Below are 23,732 nucleotides of genomic sequence, written 5' to 3'. Positions count from 1 at the left end.
TTCAAGGAGAATTAAGAAAGGAAAAACATGCTAAAATTCAACAAAATGGTATAAAAACTTTTAAAAAGTAAAAATTTAACCGTGGTTCGCGTAAGTCTTCGAGTTTCATAAATTATAGCCAAAAATGGAAGACTATTTAGTGATGGTGATTTTGGTAAACAAATTAGTTTAGCTATGGCCTAAGAAATATATCCTAAAATAGTAAAGGATTTTGCGGCAGATTGTCTGCATTAACAAATAATCTAATAATACAAAAAGAATTGAAGATATAAGAGTGAATTTGAAGGAACTACTCAAAGCAAAAATTCTCGACATCACGCATTTTTCCATTGCATTCACCATCACACGAGAGCGAAGATGCAAGTCACAACTCAGTTGTTAATTTATATCTGCAGTGTAAATAAATCATTTGAAGCAACTGAAAAACTAGCAGTTTTAAAAAGTTTGAAAGATAGATATATTTCAATGTGTATCAGAAACCATTAATGAATTGAAATTAAATTATAATTTATCAGCGGTTACAACGGGTTAAAATATTGGATTCATGGGTCAATATTTTGATAATAATGATACCAATTATAAACTTGAACTAAATAAATAAAATTAAAAAAAGTATATACTAAATTTTGTTATTTTAATAAAGTTGAGCAATATCTCAGCACTTCTATACAGTGATAAACTCAGTTAGCCTTGGATAAGTAATGTCATGTTTCAGAGAGTAATAACTAACCAAAGATACCGCCTCTGTCGAATTCGGAGGATAATCTTAAGATTAAATATAATTAAAAAATCACTCACATCTCTCAGCAAACCGAAGAGTACGTCCGTGCTCAAAGAACGTTCGTGAGCCTCGTCCATAATAACAGCAGCGTACGAATCCAAGTCCGGTTCCCTGAGACTCTCTCGCAGCAGAATACCGTCAGTCATGTACTTGATAACAGTCTTCTCGGAAGTGCAGTCTTCGAAACGAATGGCATAACCGATTTCTTCACCTATGAATCAAGGTCACATAAAATGAGAACTGTTTACAAACATGTAATAAAAACAGAGATAAAAAATAATTGGAGAGTGTGGGGTCAGATAAAATTGTAAAATTGACCTCTCCTAACTAAAGTAAAAACAACTATTTTGATAAGATTATAAAATTGTATCAATATAAATGTATATACCCAAAGTTGTGGACATTTCATCAGAGACACGTTTAGCAACCGACATAGCCGCTACACGTCTCGGCTGGGTGCACCCTATCATTCCCAGCTTACTGTAGCCTTCTTCATGCAGATATTGAGTGAGCTGTGTCGTTTTACCGGATCCAGTTTCACCTGAAGATGAAAGAAATAAACTTTTACTAAAATCAAGTGGCCTCTATTCGCGGCAAGCCGGAATAAATAAAATCGTTTATCTTGCGATCCTAATATAATGTTGTATAATATTTTATGTGTAGGCGAAGGAGTGGAAGCTTTGAAGGAAAGTTGATTAAAGACGACTGACAATATGTACTGTGGCTCATCTTGATTGTAATTTTAAGGATTAGGGCTGAAGAGACTCTTGAAATTAGTTGATCAAATGTATTATAAATAAAATAATTATAAAATATACTAACCTACTATGATTACAATACTATTCTCCCTGATAACATTCAGAAGCTGTTCTCTCACTGCAAAGACCGGTAAATATCTGCGTTGTTCCAGAATAGTTTTCTTCCTAGCAAAATAGCTCTGAGCTTCGGATCCTTTTTCTAAAAAATAAAATATTATTAAAAGTATTTTTATATATACATATATGTTTAAAATTATATAGGTGACGCTGAATGTTTAAAAGTTTTTACAATGGTTAAGTAAATGTTTGCCAAAAATTATTCACACCCAAAATAAATCATTCATGAAATGACTTAATTCCTAAATTTGTTTTTTCGAAATGTGAGATTTTTGTAACATTCATATACACCAAAGCCTCGTATAACACGGTTTTATATAACACGCTTTTAATATAACACGGTTGATAAATTGTAGCATATTTTTGTACAACACATTTTATATAACAGGATTTCAGAAAAAAACAACAATTAAAAATTAATTAACAAGTTTGATTTATACGCATATGGATCGTGCTATGACAAGATTAGAATTGAATAATTACACAAGCTTGGAAAAAAAATTCTATTCGAAATTGTACCGATATGGTCTCTGCATCCAGAAATGCAGAAATAAATCAATCAACTTTAAATTCTTGCTGGAAAAAGCAGTGGCTAAAAGTAGTCCATGGAGAAAATGTTGTATTACCAATAGAAGATGAATACCAAAGAATAATTAACATTTGTCGTGGTATTAGTGAAGAAGGATTTCATGATATGGATATTCAAGTATCGGAAAAATATTGGAAGATCGTACGTTGAATGAAAAATAATTAGTCGAAATGTTAGATGAAACTACCATAGTTAATGACTCAGAAAGCAGTTGCAGCGAAGTAGCTAAATGTTTCACATTAAAAACAATAAATGACGGCTTGGGATTGGCTGATAAATTAGAACATTTTTTTATAGAAAATGATCCAATAATCGAAAGAAGTTTGAAGTCCAAGAAAGGATTACAGCATATCTTGGCCCCTTATAACAAAATACGTAAAGATTTATATGCTAAAAGTAGAAAATAGCTTATTACAAATTTTTAAAGGTCAAATCCAAAAATATTCCAGAGTCCTCTGATGATGAAAACTTACAACCAATCTCGAAAGAGTCGAACATGTAGGTTTTTAAGTGATAGCGATGATGAACGAATGATCTATTATATGTTATATATTAAAGTTTTTTCGATAAATATAAAAATATATATTTTTTTGATTGTTTATTTAAGAAATAAAGGGTATTAACTAATTTAGATTTTTTCTTGGAACGCAAACCCTAATTTTGTATGAACTTCAAACCTCGTATAACATGGATTTGTATAACACGGCGTTTTTGTGGATCCATATGACCGTGTTATACGAGGCCAAAATGGTGGAAGCAAAGTGGTAAGTAATTTTCAATAAAAAATGTTTTATGTAATTTATACTAAATAAAAATTTACTTTACAGATATGAGCAATAAATAAAGAAATAGATAAAATACAAAAAATTGCATTCCGCAAAGGCCACAAGATTTAGGTAAATTTCAGTACATATAAATATGTATAGGAATTAATTTTTTTAAATATATTTTTTATAATTAATAAATATGTTATATAACTCATTTAACTTCTATACAAACTTTTTAAATGAAGTTAAGATTTTTTTATAACTGCCATTTTGAAACAAGGTGGCGAATCAGTTATTTATAAGGCATGTCAAGAGACTCTGCAATAGGTAGTATTTATATCGAAATATGCATCAAAGAGCAGCTTCAACATTACAATGCATTGGCCAACACCACAGCACACAATTTAATTTTGCATTTCAATTTTACTACATTCTTTATACATTGGGCAGCTTCTTTCTGATCTATTTTAAATAATATAGTAAAGAGTATCACTATCTACATATCGATGTATTACCTAATAAAAAAACATTGTTTTAAAAATCTCATTTCCCCAAATATTTCAAATTAAAAATGAGCACAATTTAAATGAGCAATATATAAAAGAATTGCTCCATAAAACTAATTATTTGTGCATTACAGACAGATTAAGTGTGAGTGAGCATTGATTAGAACAGTGAACACCCCAAGAATAACTCTCTGCAAGAAATCTATTTGAAAGGAGGATTATATAAATTGGCAAGAAAATTTACCTTACATAAATGCACAAGCAATTCGTTTTATGGAACAATGTATTAATTTAAATGCACTTATCTTTTAAGATAATTCCCTGTTAAATCGCACCTTTTAAAAATACATACATATGTTGGATTATGGTAACTAAAGGGTTTAATAGCAAAACTTGCAAATAAAACACTAAAAAAATATTGAATCTGATATTGACAAAAGACTCAATATCATCAGAATAATTAAATTCATAAATTTATTTTTTATATTTTTAAAAACTCATAATTATAAGTAGAAGCCAAAACTTAGTTTTAAATGAGCTTAAACTATTTTATAAGTCATACTATAATTGATCATAAAAATGAAAGGATTTTCAAGGAGTTAAAAGTGCACAGTAGAGAGCGACAATTGATCAAAGGTGCTTTGACAAACAAAAAAAAAAACAAAAAAATCCATAATTTTAGAACACCGAAAAATTTGAAAAGCAACTAAACATACAAAAGCTTCACAACTTTTAAAAATCTTTAGTGTTAAATACAGTTACAATAACTACTAATACTACCGCATTAACACTAGATTTATGGGTATAAATTTGCCAATTTGAAGGGTGTCATTAAAAATAAGTATATGTATAGTCATCTTAAAAAATAAAAAGTTTCCGAAAATAAAAATAGTATTAATATATTTGCATTGTACAAATATATAAAATCGTAAAAAATACCAGAAAAAATACTGTCTGATACAAATCAATTAGACTATAAATCAGAAACCCGGCAATTTGACGGGTTTTGTATATCTAGTGTTAATAACCTTTATTTATTTATGACTAGGATGCAGTTAAATTTTTTGTATGTTAGGGTAATAGACTTTGTACACTTATATTTGTGACTTAAATCTTGTTATAGTGTATCCAATTTTTTTTTACAGGATAAACTATATAATTGCAAATACAAACCATTCTTCATATGTTCGGCGAAACGTTGATCACTCTTGTAGTCTGTAGTATCCGTTTCTCTATCAAGTTTTGAATCAGATTCATCCGGAGCTCGAGCGATTCCCATGATGTTACCTAAAAAAATAATACACAATAACTTCCATTCTTTTTGAATAACGTAAATATTTTATAAATACCAATAGTTGTTCCGCCGAGTTGCCAATGTTTCTTTTGAGCCTTTTTACGCTCTTTCTGCTCTCTGAAGGCTCTGACTAGAGCGGAACCTTTACGAGCGTTCAAAGCCATGTCGCTGGTTGGATCTTTAACCGGAACAACCGGCTCTGGTTGTTTGGTGAATACGAGTCTTCCATCGAGGAAAGGCGGAACCAAATTGTGTACTAAAAGATGAACTCTATCGGCGCTTTCCTGGATTGAAGATAAATCGGTTACTTTTTACTTTTTAATATTAAAATATGACAACTATACCTCGTCATATTCTTCGTTAACATTAATCGCATGAACTACACCACTGGTTATCATACGATTTCGCTCCCAAAGCTCATTATCTTTATTGATTTGTTGTCGCTTAGCAGACAGCTTCTTTTTCCTTCTTTGTTCCAATTGCTCTTCCTTCTTGCGAGTATACTCCGACGTTGAACTCGAAAAAGGATTTGAATCTTCGTCGTAACCTAAAGCAAATAATTTATTTATTTTTTAAATACTTATGCAAAATGTTCCAGAAACAAACAATTTTATTACTAATATATTTTAAAATAATCTAAAGATTCAAGACAAAAACATTGATGTTGATTACAATAAATAAATATAATTAAAAAAAACTTTTCGAATTGTGTTACATTAAATTAATGAGGCAAGAGAATTGCTGACCGTTAGAGGCAAAAGCAGTTACAGAAAATATAGTATTGTATAGCCAACGGGTGTCTATTTTAAAGTAGGAGAAAAACCCAATAAATATTTTTTTAGTATATATATTTAATAACCATATAAATAAAAAAATACCTTCTCCCATATGATACCATTCTCTATCAATCCTTTGTTCTTCTTCTTCCCAAGATTCTCTTTCGTTTTCATCGTCTAAGTTCATCCTAGTACTTTCGTTCTTACGCTTACTGCCTAACCAGCTATTGTATCTGTAAATTGAATAATAAAATAAAAATTTATTTATATATTTTGAATAAAAATAAAAATAAAATATTACTTATGCATCGGAGTCGCTCTAGGAGTGTCTTCATAAGTCCTTCCTTTATAATCCTTCATTGGTTTCTTAGACTTGAAATCGTATCTAGACCTATGCGAATGCTCTGATGCGCCGTCTCTAGATTTATACACATCCGGTGTCGGAAAATCCCAACTAGATTTGTTCGGTGCTTTAAAATTAAAGTCATCTTCTTCCCAAGAAGTCTTATCGGTCGGCTGTTCGACTTTCATGCTACAAAAACATTAAAAATAAACCAAAATACGATAAAACAAAATTAAATTGTTACAAATAAATACCTGGGTGTTCTAGGTTCATCTTTAAATCTCGGATAATCACTTCTGCTAGTACTTGAACCTGAACGTTCACTATGATCCTTCCTACGATCACGATCTCTATCATCCCTTTGACGTTTATCGCCTCTTCTATGATAATCGTAGTAGCGATCCCTATGTCCTTCACGTTTTGAATCTTTATCAGACTTATTCTTGTCCTTCTCGGTTTTAGTAGAGTTATGAATACCCTTTTCAAGGTTTTCTAACTGTTTTCTATAAGTTAAAAACATATTTATAACTATCAAATTACTTTGTAAATACTATAAATTTAAAATATTTACTTTTGAAGCCTAAAAAGCATCCTGTCTTTGGCTTCTTGGGACAATCCGCCCGTATATGTGGGAGTTTCTTCATTCGGTTGCCTGTAACGTCTCATCTGATTTTCACTACTCAAATCTTCATGATCTTCGTCGCGTCCGAAGGAAATCAAGCGACTCTTATCGTTCTTCTTTGCCGCGGCGAGCTTGTCCAGGCCCAGCAAGGAGCGTTTTGGTGTTCTTGAAGAAGGAGCGTCAGATTTCTTCTTGATGATTAGTCCGCCTGTTGTTTCAGATATTCCTTCTAGCCTGTGCACTCCGTCATCTTCTTCAGACATTTTAGCGAAATCTGATGATTATTAATCACTATAAAACTCGCATTAGCGTCAGATTTTACAAAACGTCAACAATTGCCAACTTTTGTAAGGTTATGTTTTTGAAATGTCATTCTTACGATTTGGGCATAACGGCGTGAAAAGTGTCCATGCTAAATGCGCAATTATTTAATAAAATATAAATAAAGTATATTAATTACTAGTAAATATATAAATAAATATATGTACAATATATACAGTAAAAAAATAATAACGTTTGTTCATAAATATTTTTATAAATATACGGAATTCACCGATTTAAAAAGCAGAATAATAGCGTGAATATAAATTTCAGTGTTGCTAGAATAAAGAAAAGAGGAGTCAACGGTACGTATAATTATTACGGTATATATAATTATTGAACATCATTTACTATGTTAATTAAGATATGTATAAAAAATTAAACACAATATAACAGAAAACAGTGGTATTTTTAAAATGTGCTGTTTGGGCTTGAATTTTTTTTTTTAAATATTTCTATATATGTACTATGAATGTGTAGCATTTTATTATAAATAGTGAAGTTTAAAAAATAATAATAAATTATTTTTACAAAATATACCTTTTATAGTATTTTATTATGGTGATTTTTTATAGACATCTAGCGGCCGTTTAAAACAGTATATTATATTAAATATAACGTATAGCTGCTAGTAGAACGATAATAAATAACCGGCAATTGATTAGACATTCGATAATTATTTTTAATAAATGTGGTGAATAGAATATTTTATAATTAAAAAAAATATTTAATAAAAAAAGTTAAGTAAATAAATATCTAGTGACAAATAAAAAATACAATAATTATATATTGTAACTAACCATATTTTTTAGCTGATATAAAAGGAAAGTTGCTATGTAGGCAAAATTATTGATATAAGGGTAGTTGTGAAAATGTCCGCAGGGCGGCAACGCGCTGCCGCATAGCGGGAGTAAGTTTCCTCGCGATTCTGGTGCCCTAATACCGCCGAGTCTAAAATGTGTCTAACATGACGTAATGGACGGGTTTAACTGACAGCTGAGCTACACCTGTCAGAGGGGCTGGCGATGGCGAATAACCAGGCCCGAGTTCATTATTTCCCCCCTTTATTTTATACTCCAACTTTTATACGGTGAAACGCGCGTGAAACTCGCTGTTTGTTTTTCATTAATACTTTCACTATTTACAAATGCGTGTTTGTTTATGATTAGTTTTGTGTTGTACGCGAGTTTGATTGTTTGCGTTCAATTCGGGACATGGATGGTTTTTGTGGTTTCATTGCATAGAATATAAAAAAATATCATAATGACGTTTTGATATATTTATTGCATAGCAATAAATAAAATTAATTCAATTAATTTATAATATAAACGTAGAAGCTTGCGATTTTTGGGCATGGACGATTTTTTCGGTTTTAATAAAACTTAAAAAATAGTTATTTTGGCTATTTAAGTTAGGGTTGCCAGAGGTTAAAAATATGAATAATAAACTTTTTCCAGTAATTCACAAAATTTAAATAAGAGAATTATTATTTTTACAACACTAAAATGGTAATTACTAACTGAATGTCAATTTTTAAGAAAATTATAAAAACTTATTTAAAAATATAATGAATAATATATTGTCATAAAAAATAAATTTACTATAATAATATTATAAATTGAATTTATATTTATGTAATATATAAATCAACGCTTTTAAGATTGACGAGTGTCAATGGTTAAAATATTTTGTAGAAAATATGACTTCAGGGTATATCGTCAATTAAATTAATTAAATATTATTAAGCAACAGAGTGAACTTTGGATAAATGAATCGATGGTAATGAAAGGTTAATTAAAGTGACATAATTAATTTATTTTGTTATAAATAGAATTGTATAAAGCTCGAAGGGAAAATATAAAAGAAATTCGAGGAAATATGAAAATAAGAAAATTAACACCAATCTAGACGTTCGGAATATTAATGTTTAAACCAAACACATTTTATTTTTATGGTGAGAAATATATTTTAAGAAAGAAATAAGAAAAAATGCATGCTTTGATAATTGATAAAGTAGAGAGAAAGTATTATCGGAATTCTTTTATATTTAAATATAACTAATAACTTAAATATTTTTTTATTATTTAATGTCACTGTCTCTGCTTTTTACTTTACTATAACACTACAGCAATTTTAGGCGAAAAATATTTATTAGTGCGTTTTTATTATTGCACACGGGTACTGCACATAGTCTAAATACACACTGTAGATGGACGAAGGAACCGGAGAAACGCTGAGATGAAAGGGGAAATGACTTGCTATATGATACTTTTAACTAATTTGAGGTCAAATACTTTTGATTCTGATTCGCACTCTCTTTATAAATGTTAACACATCTAAAATAATTATTAAATATAGAATAAATATGTATGTATTGTACATTAAAACCGTTTCACTGTACTGAATGGCAAAATTAGAAGTATGATTTACGAAGAAACTGTATGTGATCGACTTTTTTCATTATTTTAACTATATAAATCATTATTTATATTCATAACAACTTTTACGTTGCAGGCCTTTTTTATATAAAGGAGAAGAATAGTGTGTATATCTAGAATAACCAAAAGAAGTACATATAAGACAGAAGAAATTAGTCCTGGAATACATATTTAAAACGTGAATACTGAGTACCAGTGGCTTTTAATAGTTGCAGGTTTTGTGAGAAGCTCATGGACAGAGATGTCTTTCTAGATTCTTCCGAGAAAGGGGGGAGGGTAGTTGTCCAGTCAGTGGTTGTTTTTTAAATATTTCTATTTCATTAAGATTTATAGTATTTCATTAAATGTTATGCATAGGTAAATATAAATGCTCCTACCCCCCCCCCTTCCCCCAGAAATGACGTCCTTGCTCATGGAGCAATATTTGTTGGTCCTATTTGTGAGGACAGTATTGGAGGAGACAAACACCAAAAATACAAAAAAGTAAACAGCTGCGCAAAACTCTTTAGAGATTAGGATTTTAATCCAGAATGATATGAAAAATATTTTTGAAAGCCCTTATACTATCGTTACCATTAATTTCACTAAAAAAAATAAATTTATATTACTAAATACAATTGACAGAGAAATCGATCATTTGAATTCCGTCACCAGTTTTTCACTTATATGGATTGCTTTTTGGAATAATTTGTCAAATTTTCCTCTACGTTCGCTATCCTTTCATGAAGCCATTCGGCGGGTATTCAACCCTTTTTTCATACCGAACCATAAATACGTCACGGGCGCGATACATCAGCCGTATTGTGATGCAAATTATGAGTAGAAGCAGCTTCAGCCTCTATAGATGCATATAAAAGCGTGGGTCGCAGGGCGAATGCCAAAATATCGACGGTGCCGATTTTAGCGGCGAAATTAAACTTTCTGAATGCGGCCTTGCGTTTTACGTAACGGCGCCATGAAAATTCTTCGTCGACTATTACGTGGGTCGTTTCGTGGTTCGACGGAACCAGCTCGTTACCCTGTCCCTATCTACACTCTACACGTGGATGAATTTTTCTCAGGCAAATCCGCGTGCTAAATTTACGAGAGCAATTTTTTTTAATTGGATCGATCGCGAAATGTACCCGACTGACCTTATTTTAATAAAATAAATTAATGAACTCGAAATATTACATAGGTGGTACTTATATCGAAATATTTTTAATATACTAGGTATTGTAAAAGTTCCTCTGTCATCTTACAACTGAATTTACAGCGTACGCCTGCTGAGCATGTTATATAATATATTGTTGATAATTTAAATATTAAAGGACTTCCATAACTGCATACATAATCACTTCGCTTTTGACTTGGAATAAACAAGAGTTATACTGAGCATGCACTAGGTGGAGCTACGGCAAAACGACTCTTAGAAGACCGAGGAAAACAATCCATATACTTCTGAAGTGCAAGAAGTTACAATTTTATATTACATACGCAATAAAAAATAAAAATGTTAGATTCGATGCTATTTATATTTTTTACCTCTCATGGATAATGATTTATTTTAGCAATACGAGAAATTCAGAACAGTTGTTCTTGACGCTAGCGGGATTCTTATGGATTTCAAGAGAACTTTCGAAACAATAGATAGAAGTATAATATTCAATAAATTATAGTTTATAGGTATAAACTAGCGGACCCCGCAATGTTTTGCTTTTGCTACATTTGAGTATATATGTATGTATGTATATGAATTAAATACATACCATTGAAGTTCGATATCAATTCATTGAATAATACATTTTGTTTCTGTTTCATTGCTGTTTTGTTTTTGATATTGTTTTTCTTCTTCTTCAGCTTTAGCGCCATCTGAATATTTTAGGAAAACAATAACATGTACAATATCATTTCAATACTAATTTTATTTAAATAAATAAATTATTTACCCGCAAGATCATTGGATATATGATGTTTTTGTTGATTTCATTTGACGCAAGCACAATCATACGGTAGCATGCAACGTATAATTGACCATGAGAAAAACATGGATTCTCCAAATTCAATCCACATACTTGCAACGATTGATCATTATTGCATAAACAAGTTTAATTGGAAATTACAATCGTTTGAATTGGAATTGCATATATGTTGGAATCATTGGTATGCTTGGTAGTATCACATATTCTCCTTTGAATTTGCCAGTTAAAATTGTTGCTTAGATGCCATTTTTTATAATTTCTGCAAATCTGGTACCAGTGCAAAGACGAGGTGGATCAACATTTCTAAGAAAGATGATAGGAACACCAATCTTAAAAAATATAACGTGTAGTGGCATTCAAGCTAATTCAAGTGAATTCAAGAATTGATTTACTGCTTCATCTTGATTCATAACAGTATCTACTGATTTATAAGTATATGTTTTGCCTGGTAGCACACGTTGAATGATATGGCAACACTATTGCACGTTCACTTAGCCATTGATGACTTTTGTAATGTGTGATGTCATGAAATACGTATTGAATCAATTTTACTTTCGGGTATGTGATACTATAAAAATCGGTTAGTAATTGAATGCAGCCTGTTGATAAATCAACTGTAATTTTGCCATTTCTAATATTAAATAATTGTTTTTCAAAACGTTCTGCAGAAATATCGTTTTGCAATTGAACTCTCCACAAATTTGATGCTTTTAAACACGCATTCAGTTTATCAGCTGGTGTTGAACGTGGTATGACAGGTAATGTCTGACGAAAATTACCTGCCAATAATATTAGCGCACGACCAAATAGCTGTTCGTTTTCACGTAAATCCAATGCAATTGATATTTGTGCGACGACTAATATTTTGTCGCTATGCAACAAAAACAACAAATAAAATCGTTTATTACAGTTAATATTTAACAAATGAATAGTAAAAAATGTATTATTTTATGAAATATACTTTTAAAATCAGAGCTTAGCTTTGCCCGACTGGCTAAATGTTTCTGTTTTTTATTCAATTTATTACACCGGTTTATTTACACGGGTTCGACCTACATGATGACGAAAGTGTATAATGTCATTATAGCAGGAATTTGAGATACGTTTAAATAATAATTAGAACGGCGGCGAGCATCTAAAACTTAATTTATATGCTCTATGTGACAGGATGCGAGTATTTAATACTAAATTAAGATATATTTAAGGGAAGAAAAAATCGACGGCGGTGATGTAGCATGACGTCAAAATTATAGAACAACGGAGAACATCTAAAACCTAATTTATTTTTCCCCTGAGAGATGAGTTGGCTTAGTTTGTATTTTGGACTTGCCCTAATGAAAGTCCTAAGACTATTTAGTTTTAAAACTTTCATTAGGGCGAGTCCAAAATTCAAACTAAGAAACAAGAAAACAAAAATATATTTTTACTTAAATAAAAATACTATTTTTATTTATGGTCAGCTCTTGCTCCCACGTTAAGTTTCCCTGAAACGTAACAGTTTATGGTTGATCATAAATCATATCTTTTCATACAAAGTCTGAGTTGCAACTCCGTTGAACAATGTTGAAGTCTGTCGTGAAATCAGACGAGAGGAAAATTCGTCGCGCGCCCTACACACGCTCGACAAATTGCTAAATTATGACGTCACGGCGGGTAAGAACACTTAGCTAATTTAATACGTCGGGCTAAGGGTTACGCGCATTACATATTCCGCGGGATAGGGCTCGTTAAAAATTTACGGCAGTGCTCTCCTGTTAAAGCACCGCGGAATCAGGTTTGCCCAACCGGCGGCCGCGGAGTATTGTGAATAAATTTCAGGCTTGAATGTGCACGGGCCGCATGAATCGCTCCAAACGGCAAGGGTGTAACAGGAAATATGACGTGGGCCGTAAGCAATGCGCTAAAACGGCGAATGAAATGCGAAATTCATGCTAGCATGCGCAAAGCACTGTGCGATATGTATTTGAATTATTATATAATTTATTTATATTACTAGCTGTGTAATCCGTCTTCACTCGGGGCCAACTTAAACTGATTAATATTATGTTGATCGCAATGTTCTGTTATATATCAAGTTATCCCATTAGTCTAAGCGTTTTTTCTTACATTTGCAAAAATGTATAACTTTTTATAAATTAGCGAAAATTTCATTATTATTTCAGTGTTTGTTAACAGTAGTCGTATTGATGAGGCAGTAGAAATATAATAATCTCAGATAAGCTATATTATACTTTATGAGTTTAACTCGATTCTAATGTGGCAGGAATGCAATTAAATTGAATAAGTGTTAAATGTGATTCTATGAATTCATTCCGGGAATTAGAGGTTGTTAGTGAGGATATTAGGGCTGCCATTAAAGCACGTCTGAGATTAATAATACAGAAGCTAGCACGAAAGCTCAACGTGTCACCTACATCAGTACACAGATATTTAAAAAATTAGGTACGATGGTGTTTGCAGAATATGGATATCTTACAAATTTTCTAAGTAAAAAGTTGCGCAGCGAATCTTAATATTGCAGTAATTAATGATTCTAGAACAGAAAGATTTATTTTTGAATCAAATTGTTACTAAAAATGATAAGTGGATCTTTAACTTTAGTACGTGACGTAAAAGGCAGTGGTTTTATGGCAATTAACCCCTAATTAAAACCCCGAGAATAGGACCGAATTCTTCAGACATTGCTCCAAACGGCTATCATCTGTTTAGATCCCTGCAATAATTTTGAAATTAAATGAAGTAAAAGAATTATTAATTATAACATTTTTTTTCTTGTAACTGTTGTACAGGTTAAGTGCAAGCGAGCGGTAACGAGCAAGAGTTGGTTAGAACAGTGAACACCCTATAAATAATTATCTTCAACGAATTATGGGGTGTTCACTGTTCTGATTATAGCTAGCTCGGTCGCTACCCGCGAGCATCTAACCTGTCCAACAGTTGGATCATAAGAGATTAAAAATCGACCATACTTGGAGCAACTTGAACGTTTGTGGTTGATAATCGTTGGTCATTAAAACATAATTCAAAGAGCTTAAATTGAGTCTCAGTAAGAGCTTCGTTTTTATTAAAGACAGCACAAATTGCAAAGTGCTACTGACAAACATACATATGCTAATTGGTATTCCTGCTTATATATGTATATTACATACTACAACTATCTGCAGTTAAGTACCACCAAGAAGCAACGCATCGAATTGAAAATCATACTTTGATGTTGAATTCATTTGTATTGTTAGGGTAAATCAAAACTGTAAAAATAAAGTCAATATTTTATTATCATATATTATACATAAAATTGTCAACAATTTGTTATATTTAATTCAGAAAATTCTTTGTCTTTTGTTAGGTCTTGCTACAGTACAATTGTCAGGTTTGTGTTTATGTGTTAAATTAAAGCTTTTACCTCCAAAGTCAGATTTTTTTACAGTTTTATCATTAGATTTGGTAGACTTCTGCCTCATTTGATTGATCTTGTCCATTCTAGCAATCCTGGTGTGTTGTCTCAGCTTGATCCTCAGTTTCTTGTCGCTTTTGATGATCCTGCACCATTTGTCGCTGATCAAAGAAGCAGTATACAAAGAGCGTCCATCCAGCATTCTGTAAAAAGAAGAAAAAATATTAGATAAATTACAACGAAATATATAAAAATTAAATTATAAAAAAAATATTCACCTGAATATGATCGAAGCTACTTCTATAGGAAGTTTTCCAATAATGTCTACGTTAGGGTTCACCAAAGGCGAAAATCCCATGACGCAAAGCAGTGAAAATAAGCTGTTCATTTCGATGGTTTTCAATTGTAGTTTATCAATTAAAATTTGATTGACTAATAGTGCAAAAACACTGCACTCCGTTGAGTTCGAACGTAGCTCGCCGAAGCACTTGGTATATTTAAACGAACGTAGCACGCCGAAATTCAGTACATATATTCAAGTATGTTTGTATTAACAACTTTTATAGCATTACCAATATTTTATGATATTTATTTCCACATTATCAAATCTGTTAAAATTCAATTTATTGGTAACATTTTCATGAAGCGCGCAAAATCTAAAAATTCAAAGGATTTTTAAAAGAAAAATAAACGTGTTCAAAAGTTAGTTAAAATTTTACGTTTAACATCTCGGGACGATCTTTCCGGCTCGTCTTTAAATATTCATGGGAAAATTAATAAGGGCAGAATTATGAAGGATTAGTTTCAAAACATTATTTTTAGATCTTCAAGTAGGCTTTCATTGTAGATACTTTTGGGCCTATTTAATGTTAATCCATTGAACTCAAACTCCAAATGAGAAGCACAAAAATCGTAGAGATCTAACGATACGACATTAAAGCAAACATATTTGTTCGTATCATTGTGTATTTTTCACTTAAAAAACGACAAACTCGCTAGATGTATTAAGGCAGTTGTTCCTAAGATTTTTTTACTTTTAAATAGATATTGCAGAACTTAGTATTACACCTGTTTATTTTTATAATTACAAAGTTTTTAAGTAAATCAAAATATGGCTGTACGATTATGATACATGTAAATGTTCGTGTCTTACCGTAGTACTGCGTTGTAGTCTCTAAGTCGAATAAAAATTGAAAATGTCATAGATTTAGAGTAGTTGTTTCAAGTTGGAAGCGATACAATAGTGTATGAAGTGGCGAAAGTTATTCAGCATGTAATTTTTTGGCGTGAATATCACTAAAAATTAGGGGACTCATAACCTTCTTTCCAGTTCTCGACCTTCTGATCAAATAATATTTGCGGAATGACGTAGACGACACGTTGAGCTTTTGTGATAGCTTTTGTATCGCTTTAGTATGCTTTTTTGTATGCTTTAGTGGCAGCCCGAATATCCTCACTAACAACCAAGTCCTTAAGTAAAATTTTTAAAAACACATTTGCTAATTTCTAAATTTAATTGCACTTCTGCCTATTTTATTACATATGTTTTAACTGCTATTGTGGCATTCTGACCGAGTTGAAACTCATAAATGATAATACAGCTTAACTACAATTATCTTATCTCCATTGATATTGTTGATTTATGTTTGAAAATATCAAAACAAACAATATCCCGTTTCTAAATAGCATGTTTGATACAACTAGTGTTAACAAACACCGAAAAACTGGTGAAATAATCGGTAATTTATAAAAAACTTATACATTTTTGCAAATGTAAGAAAAAAAACGCAAAAGCGTATGGGGCAACCTGATATATAACAAAATATTCCAATAATAATAATTATGTTTTAAATTCTATTTTTTATTACTGTTGTTGCTCGCTGAATATATCCATAATTGTTTTGCTTAAAAAAGCGATGGAGTTAATTTTACGCAACTACTTGTTTTTTAAGCATAACATGTTTTAGGAAAATATAAAATTTTGCCTCTTTTTAAAATCCATTATACGAGCAATTGATGTTTTTGACATTGATTGTTTTTGTATTAAGCTACAGATAGATTCTAAGTATTTGTATAATAACATTACGTATTCGGTTGTTACTTGAAGTACAAATGTTATATTCTATATCGTTTATAAATTACTATTCCATTCGCTGAATCTTTGAAATTGACGCCCCGGGCACGTATCTCAAGTGCCTTAAGGTTAAAATGTCTATTATATAATAGTATGTCAATATTCGTACGATCACAATTTCTCTTTTGTACTCAGGATATTTATTATATAATAGAAAAAAACATATCTATGTATTTTTGATACGTCAAATAGGACTTCTTTTATGTTATATCTATATTAACACAGTTCAAGTAAAAATAAACGTCGCATTTAAAAAATATCTACTTTATATTATTTATAAATAATAACAGATATTTTATATGTATTAATTTATAAGGTTTCATTTAGAATAATATACATTTAAATATTTATTATTAATTTATAGATAAAAATTAAATTATTAACGAAATAAAAATACTATTCTCTAAACGACGTTCATAAATCATTATAACCAGGGCTGTGGAGTCGGAGTCGGAGTCGGAGTTGGAGTCGTGGAGTCGTGGTGTTTTGGCCGGAGTTGGAGTCGGAGTCGTGAAAAATGAGCGACTCCGAGCATTTCTTAAATTATGAAATTTATGAATTTTTAATTGCGTAATAATGAATGTGTATAGCGTATAAATATTAAACGTGTAGAAAAACACCAAAAATACCTGATAAAATTAAACTTTTTTGAGTCGGAGTCGAAGTCGGAGTCGAAGTTGGAGTGGAGTCGTGTTGTTGGTAAATATCGGAATCGGAGTCGGAGTCGGAGTCGTGTTTTTTTTAACGACTCCACAGCCCTGATTATAACGTATAGGTATTTATTATTTTTTTTAACGTATTAGAGGAGAAGCGGATCTTAAAAATACCCCGAGGGAATCATTCCTCGATGAATGCCTTCGGGAAACTTGCCATCTGGTTGTTGCGTTTGCAAAGGGTCTCAATCTCAGAGTGCTCTGCCCTTGGGGATTTTTTAGTACTACGAAACCCTTCGCCTTTATCATATTGAGTGACTAATGTGAAGTAAATTTAATTTATTTATACATACATATATATACATTTTCAAAGCAATATATATATATATATATATATATATATATATATATATATATATATATATATATATATATATATATATATATATATATATATATATAAATAATATATATATATATATATATATATAAATAATATATATATATATATATATATATATATATATATTTAAGAAAAATATTTTAATTACGTGATTTTCTCGCGTTCTTTTTTGAATTAGTTCCTCTATATTTCGCCAGCGATTTTCCTGGCATCTTCAGGAGTTTTTCACATTTTTTTTATATATGGTACACTTTTATTTACTTCGCGCAGGAAGGGATTTTTTACTCGCACTATTTTTTTGGTTTTAATTTTTTAAACACGTTTTTTAGTTTGAATATTATTACACCCTTACTGCTCCGTGGATAGGAGCATACTGACGAATTTTTTATTGATCGTTTTTTCGTATTGTTACAAATGTTCGATCTTAAAAAAAAAAATTTTTTAAAGATCGAATTCTTTTTTTTATAATTTAAATTCTTTCACTCCTACTTTTTATTAGTATTACATTTTAATTTTTAATTTGTATTGCCGTACAAATTAGCAATAATTTAAGAATCTTAATCATTTAGTAATTTAATATGCTCATCGTTTTTCTATACTAGACTTTATCAAAAAAAAAAATTAAGTGTAAAAAATATGCGCGCTCCGGTGATATACACCCAGTGCTCATGTGAAAAGGCGTAGTAATCTTATATATAATTGTTCTAAGCCGTCGTCGCTTCCGGACGCGCATAACTTTCAATGAAACATTCTCCGTTCAATTCTATACTCTATAAATCGTAACGCTTTGTATGAACGGTGTGTAACAATACACGTAAACAAAGGAAATATATTTAATTATAATAATAAATAATAATAAAAATTAAAATTGAATTTGTTCCGATTGATTTTCGTGCCGCCGGTGATGCGTTCTGTTGTTTCGACCAATCAAAAATAAGCATTCAAATATTCAAATAGCGTCGACCAATGAAAAATAAGCATTCAAATTCAAATAGATAGTACCGTGATAACACTTTTAAATAATTATTATTTAATAATAAAATTTTGCTACGCGACAATAATTTTCATTAATTCGTCATTTGACTGAATAAAAATGAAATATGTACATAATGTGTTGAGGATTAGAAGAATACATTGATTAAACTAGATAAACAATCATAAAATAATCTTCGAAATGAAATTTTCAAATTTTGAATTCCCGGCGACGGGCTCCGAGGCCTAAAAGTGAGTTTTTGCTTTTATAAATAATCGGATTACAAATTAACTAGGTGTGTTATAACCATGAAAATTAAATATATTCATAATGTGTTTAGGATAAGAAGAATACATTGATTAAATTAGATAAACAATCATAAAACAATCTTTGTAATGAAATCTTCAAATTTTGAAATCCCGTCGCCGGGCTCCGAGGCCGAAAAGTGAGTTTTTTCTTTTATATTACATAAACATTATCATTGCTTTCCGATTTAATACACATATACATTAGATTTTAAGAATTTTAAATTAACCAGTTATGTTTTAAACATGAACGTGTAATATATCCTTAGTATGTGAGGATTGAAAGTTAATGTCGATCAAATCGGCGCTGTCAGACAGCTTATAAATGTGTAGTTTCTTGGATGTTATCTAATAAACAACATTTTACAATGATTATAAATATGTGATTGCATACCTGGAATAATCGATAGCCAAAATATTTAAGAGTGGGTTATTTTTAATTCCGATGTGGCAAAATATGTACAATTTTTGTTCTGTGCCATCATTCCTCTTTCTGAATAGCCAAATTTAAGATATTCAGTTACATCAAACTTATGTAGTATGTTCTTTATGAAAAGATAATACTTGCTGACAGTGACTTCAACATGAGAAGATTAACTTTTTGTTTATATATACCAATTCTACGTTGTAGCCATTTAGGTCATCAAATTGTTCCATCATTGCTTCTGAAAAGTAATTAAAAAATTATAAGAGTAAACATTGAACACATTATTACTACTATTATAATCCATAAATTAAATTTGAACGACAAACGAAGAACAAAATTAACGGAAATTACTGTTGAGGATTAAACACGTAGATTGACATATCTTCATCTTCTTCAAAATAGTCGCAATATGTCATACATTAATTGTTTGCCATACGTAAATGTTATTAGATCTCTCATTGATTCTGAAAATTGACTGTAAACGATACTATATATTGGGTAAAAAGTAACTTTTTGTTTACACTAATATGAGATTTTTCATTATTACTACCATTGTAATATGTTTAATTAACTTTGGCATGTATATCTTCAATTGCCAAATCACTGCTGTTTGTCTTTTAATATTAGATCCTAGAAAGTCAATAGTAATTTTGTTAGAATAACCGTGATATAGTATTCATATAACCAAACACTTACTGGCACACTCATAATTGATAATTTCGATTATAAAGTCTATAATTCCAATGGTAAATAACTTTGAATCATCTACAATTGTAACTTTTTAAGAAAAATGCTGTGATTATAACATATTTCACTGTTTATTTAATCGCACTAAGCTGTATCCCGGCGCGCGCTTGACCGATGACAAAAGAACTGTCACATATAAGAAATTCCGGGGAATACCGTTTATGGTATTTCCCCGGCGCGCTTGAGAACGAACTACGAAATTGATTTTATCGATTTAAATTGTAAAACACTTATCAATATATGTATAAAAATCATCAAATTATAAAAAAAATATTTTTTTTAAATATGTTTAGTTTATACGGTATTTAAAATATAATATAAATAATGTAAATTTTTTATTAGCTTCTCTTAACAGAAAAAATGTGTACTTACATTTTGGCGAACGTTGCCAATTTAAAGTAATAGTTTTTAGAGAATTTTTAAAATTTCCTTTGAAAAAATATTTTCAACAAAAAGGGGCAAAGTTTAAAAATAAGTACTATTCGATAACAACCAACTACTAAACACATAGTGTTGCAAAAATCCTTCTTACGGACACCTTTGAAAGGAAACTACACAAAATTGTATATCACTAATTTTAATATTTTTTAAATTATAAAGTTTCAGAATAAAATTTCAAGATTTATTCAAAATATTTTTTTCAACTTTAAAAATATTTTTTATTTTATTATGGATTTTAAATATTCTTTATTTATTATGGATTTTAAATATGTTTATTTTATTATTAATTTTAAATAATGTGAAAACTTTTTGCATTTATTAATTATTAAAATATATAATACTGCGCAGAAAAAACATTTACCTTAAAAAATATATCAATCAAAATAAGTCAAAGTATTTTTTATTAAAGATAGACAAAGGTCTCAAAATTATTAATATTTTTAAAACGCATTTTTGGTCTAAAGTAACATATTAGGTGCTTGATATTTTCAGTTTATTATATCTTTCTAATTGGCTTTTATATTTACACATAAAACATATAAACAACTTTTTTTAATTATAAAGTAACTTATGGTGTAACTAAAAAACGCTCTTATTACTAAAATTTTAATTTATGATAAAATTGTGTTATATGCATCGTTAAAACGGGCCGCGAATTCCCAAAACACTCGCGTTAGAACGCCATAGTGACGTCACGATGATGTTTTACGCCGGCGTCAAAATCAGTTCCACAAATACTCACAGGCGTCGCTTCATACGTCGCTGCGATCGCGGGATCGGTTAGTCATAGATTGGATGATTCTGGACAATTACAAAATATACCGAAATGAGAACAAATCAATACAATATCATTAAAAAAAGGTTAGGTTGTTTGGTTCTATAGTGAAGGTCGGCGCGAGCGGTAGCGAGGCGAAATAATGAAATTCCAGTATAACGAATCTTTAATTTGTCCCCGAAAAACTTTCATGCAAAATGTTTTCATTGTAATGAAGACTAATCTCAGCATAACAAAATATTTTGCTCCGAATTTAAGAATGACGTTATAACTTGACAAAATATTTCTAAGAATTCAGTTCATCATTGACTTGGGGTGTGCCAGATGTGTTCAAAAGCGACATTACAGGTGTTTCGTTGACCCTCAAACTTTTTTTATACAACATTTTTTCACAAATTTTATTGTGTTTCATACATTTTCCTTAAACAAGGACAAAAACGATCTGTCAACCTTATAAGAGGTTATTTTGATGCTGTAGTAATATAGTAATTAAAAATAAAATAAAAATATATCATCTTCCTTACATTCAATATAACGAATTTTCAGTACACCAAAATTTATTCATTGGTTTCGTGAGCTTCGCTGTATTGAAATTTTATAGTACAATTTTTAATTTATTATTATCTAGCCAAGTTTTAAACCTATTCATAAATGATATACAATATTTAGATTAATCATTAAATATCTATGTTTCAATATAACGATAAAATCTAACGTTGTAAATCTAATAAATAATATAAAATGTTTTCTTCTGGAAATATTTAGTCAAGTTGTAAACCTATTTTTAAATGAATTGAAAATGTTAAGTAGTTTTTATAGATTGAACTATTTTGTCTATCATTGAAAATCTTAAATAGTAATGACCAATTTGAACCATTAAATTTTAAAAAATATTTAAAAAAATCAGAACGAAGCAAAAATTATATTTAAAACCCAAAAAGTTGAGGGTCCGGTATTCGCACACTCGCTAGCTATCGGTACCTCACGATAGTGAGGTACCGACAGCTAGTTAGGATATATAAAAGTTAAATTTATTAAATTTAAAGATACCATCATTTAGATTATATTTTAAATTACTGTGATTTAGAACATGTATATTATTATATTGTAATCAATATAAATTAAATTAATTTAGTTATCCGAACCAGCCTGTCGTCATAATTTATCCATTTACTGAACGTGTGTGGAGTGCGCTTCAAATTTTACTCTCGCTTGTGCGTTCGACGCTTTGGATTTTATGACATATTTCAAAATTGTGTAATGGAATGGCAATTCAGATATTACTAATCGAAAATCAAGGGGTGAAGTAGGCTTTATAATGTAATAAATATATTTATAAAAAATAAATAAAATAAATTAACATAACTTAGGGCAAATATAAATGTATATATATTTTTTCTTATGAAAACCTATTTTTTTATTATTAAAAAAACCTTTTGATTTAACAATCACCATAAAAATCAGCGAAAACCCAAATTTGCACAATAACCACACATTTTTTTAAAAGCCAAGATATATAGTCTAAAAATCACTTTAACCTGTAATGTACATCGAATGTACACATCATCTTATTATGTAAATATATATATTAAAAAATATTATTTTACGTATTTCTCCCTACTATACATATTCAAATAAATAATTACAATATGTATGCATATATGATTGTATGTAAATAAATATCAGTAATCTAATTAAATTCAACAATTTCTTCAGAAACCCAATTTAACCTAACCTAACCTAACAAGGTATTTGAAGTACTTCAACTCACAATGTATTTTTTATGAACTCAGTGAAAGTAAGTTAAAGTTAAACGATCATATCCATCAAAGAGGGGCACTTGCGTCATAATTTGGCAATTTATGAAGCGTGTGTGGGGTGCGTGTTGAAATTTCATATATTTTCTCTCGATCAGAAATGTGTACCCATTTTTGCGGTTTTTATTAACCCTAACGAAAATTTACGATTGCGGTATGCGGAGGAAACGCGTGCTATGGGAAATGACCATTGAAAAATAAATTCATTTGAAAAGTCTCCAAAACCGTTCATTATAAATTTATTGGATTGGGAGTTATTATTATAAAATTATTAAATTAAATTAAATTATATCAATTTCTATATTTTATTATTTATTTTGATAAATATTAATTTTAAGCATTGAGTAACAACTTACATTATTAAACATATCTTAATCAATATTTTATATA

The 23,732-nt window shown here is 30.0% G+C and overlaps 1 protein-coding gene and 2 long non-coding RNA genes across 5 annotated transcripts in view; 1 reads left to right on the top strand and 2 right to left on the bottom strand.

Moving 5' to 3' along the window:
* The window catches only part of Prp16 (ATP-dependent RNA helicase l(1)G0007), a 72,055-nt gene extending 65,088 nt beyond the window's left edge, over positions 1-6,967 (bottom strand). Inside the window, exons 1-11 of one of the 2 annotated variants that reach the window (XM_088203387.1) lie at positions 6,933-6,967; positions 6,503-6,827; positions 6,186-6,434; positions 5,890-6,120; positions 5,691-5,821; positions 5,157-5,359; positions 4,868-5,096; positions 4,692-4,805; positions 1,604-1,738; positions 1,170-1,322; positions 799-992 (exon numbers count right to left, since the gene is read on the bottom strand). In XM_088203387.1, the coding sequence (XP_088059513.1) occupies positions 799-992; positions 1,170-1,322; positions 1,604-1,738; positions 4,692-4,805; positions 4,868-5,096; positions 5,157-5,359; positions 5,691-5,821; positions 5,890-6,120; positions 6,186-6,434; positions 6,503-6,816 (1,953 nt within the window). In that variant the 5' untranslated portion in view covers positions 6,817-6,827; positions 6,933-6,967. The other variant, XM_088203386.1, reaches the window with a different exon arrangement.
* LOC148225925 (uncharacterized) lies at positions 1,236-1,780 on the top strand. Its single transcript, XR_015812202.1, has 3 exons — positions 1,236-1,374; positions 1,445-1,568; positions 1,644-1,780. It is a non-coding gene; the product is annotated as an uncharacterized LOC148225925 (long non-coding RNA).
* Positions 6,968-18,825: 11,858 nt separating the features above from the next.
* LOC148225923 (uncharacterized) lies at positions 18,826-22,501 on the bottom strand. Of its 2 annotated transcripts, XR_015812241.1 has the most exons (3): positions 19,914-22,501; positions 19,700-19,800; positions 18,826-19,628 (listed from the first exon to the last, which is right to left on the bottom strand). It is a non-coding gene; the product is annotated as an uncharacterized LOC148225923 (long non-coding RNA). The 2 variants fall into 2 exon arrangements; XR_015812240.1 differs by having other exon boundaries at positions 19,700-22,501.
* Between the last annotated feature and the right edge of the window lie 1,231 nt (positions 22,502-23,732).

Source organism: Plectrocnemia conspersa, unplaced genomic scaffold, assembly GCF_051122295.1.
Source record: "Plectrocnemia conspersa isolate PC_06_02 unplaced genomic scaffold, ASM5112229v1 ptg000014l, whole genome shotgun sequence".
Taxonomy (NCBI): Eukaryota; Metazoa; Arthropoda; class Insecta; order Trichoptera; family Polycentropodidae; genus Plectrocnemia; species Plectrocnemia conspersa.
Note: the sequence above shows the minus strand (reverse complement) of the source record. Positions and strands in the feature narration are given on the sequence as shown.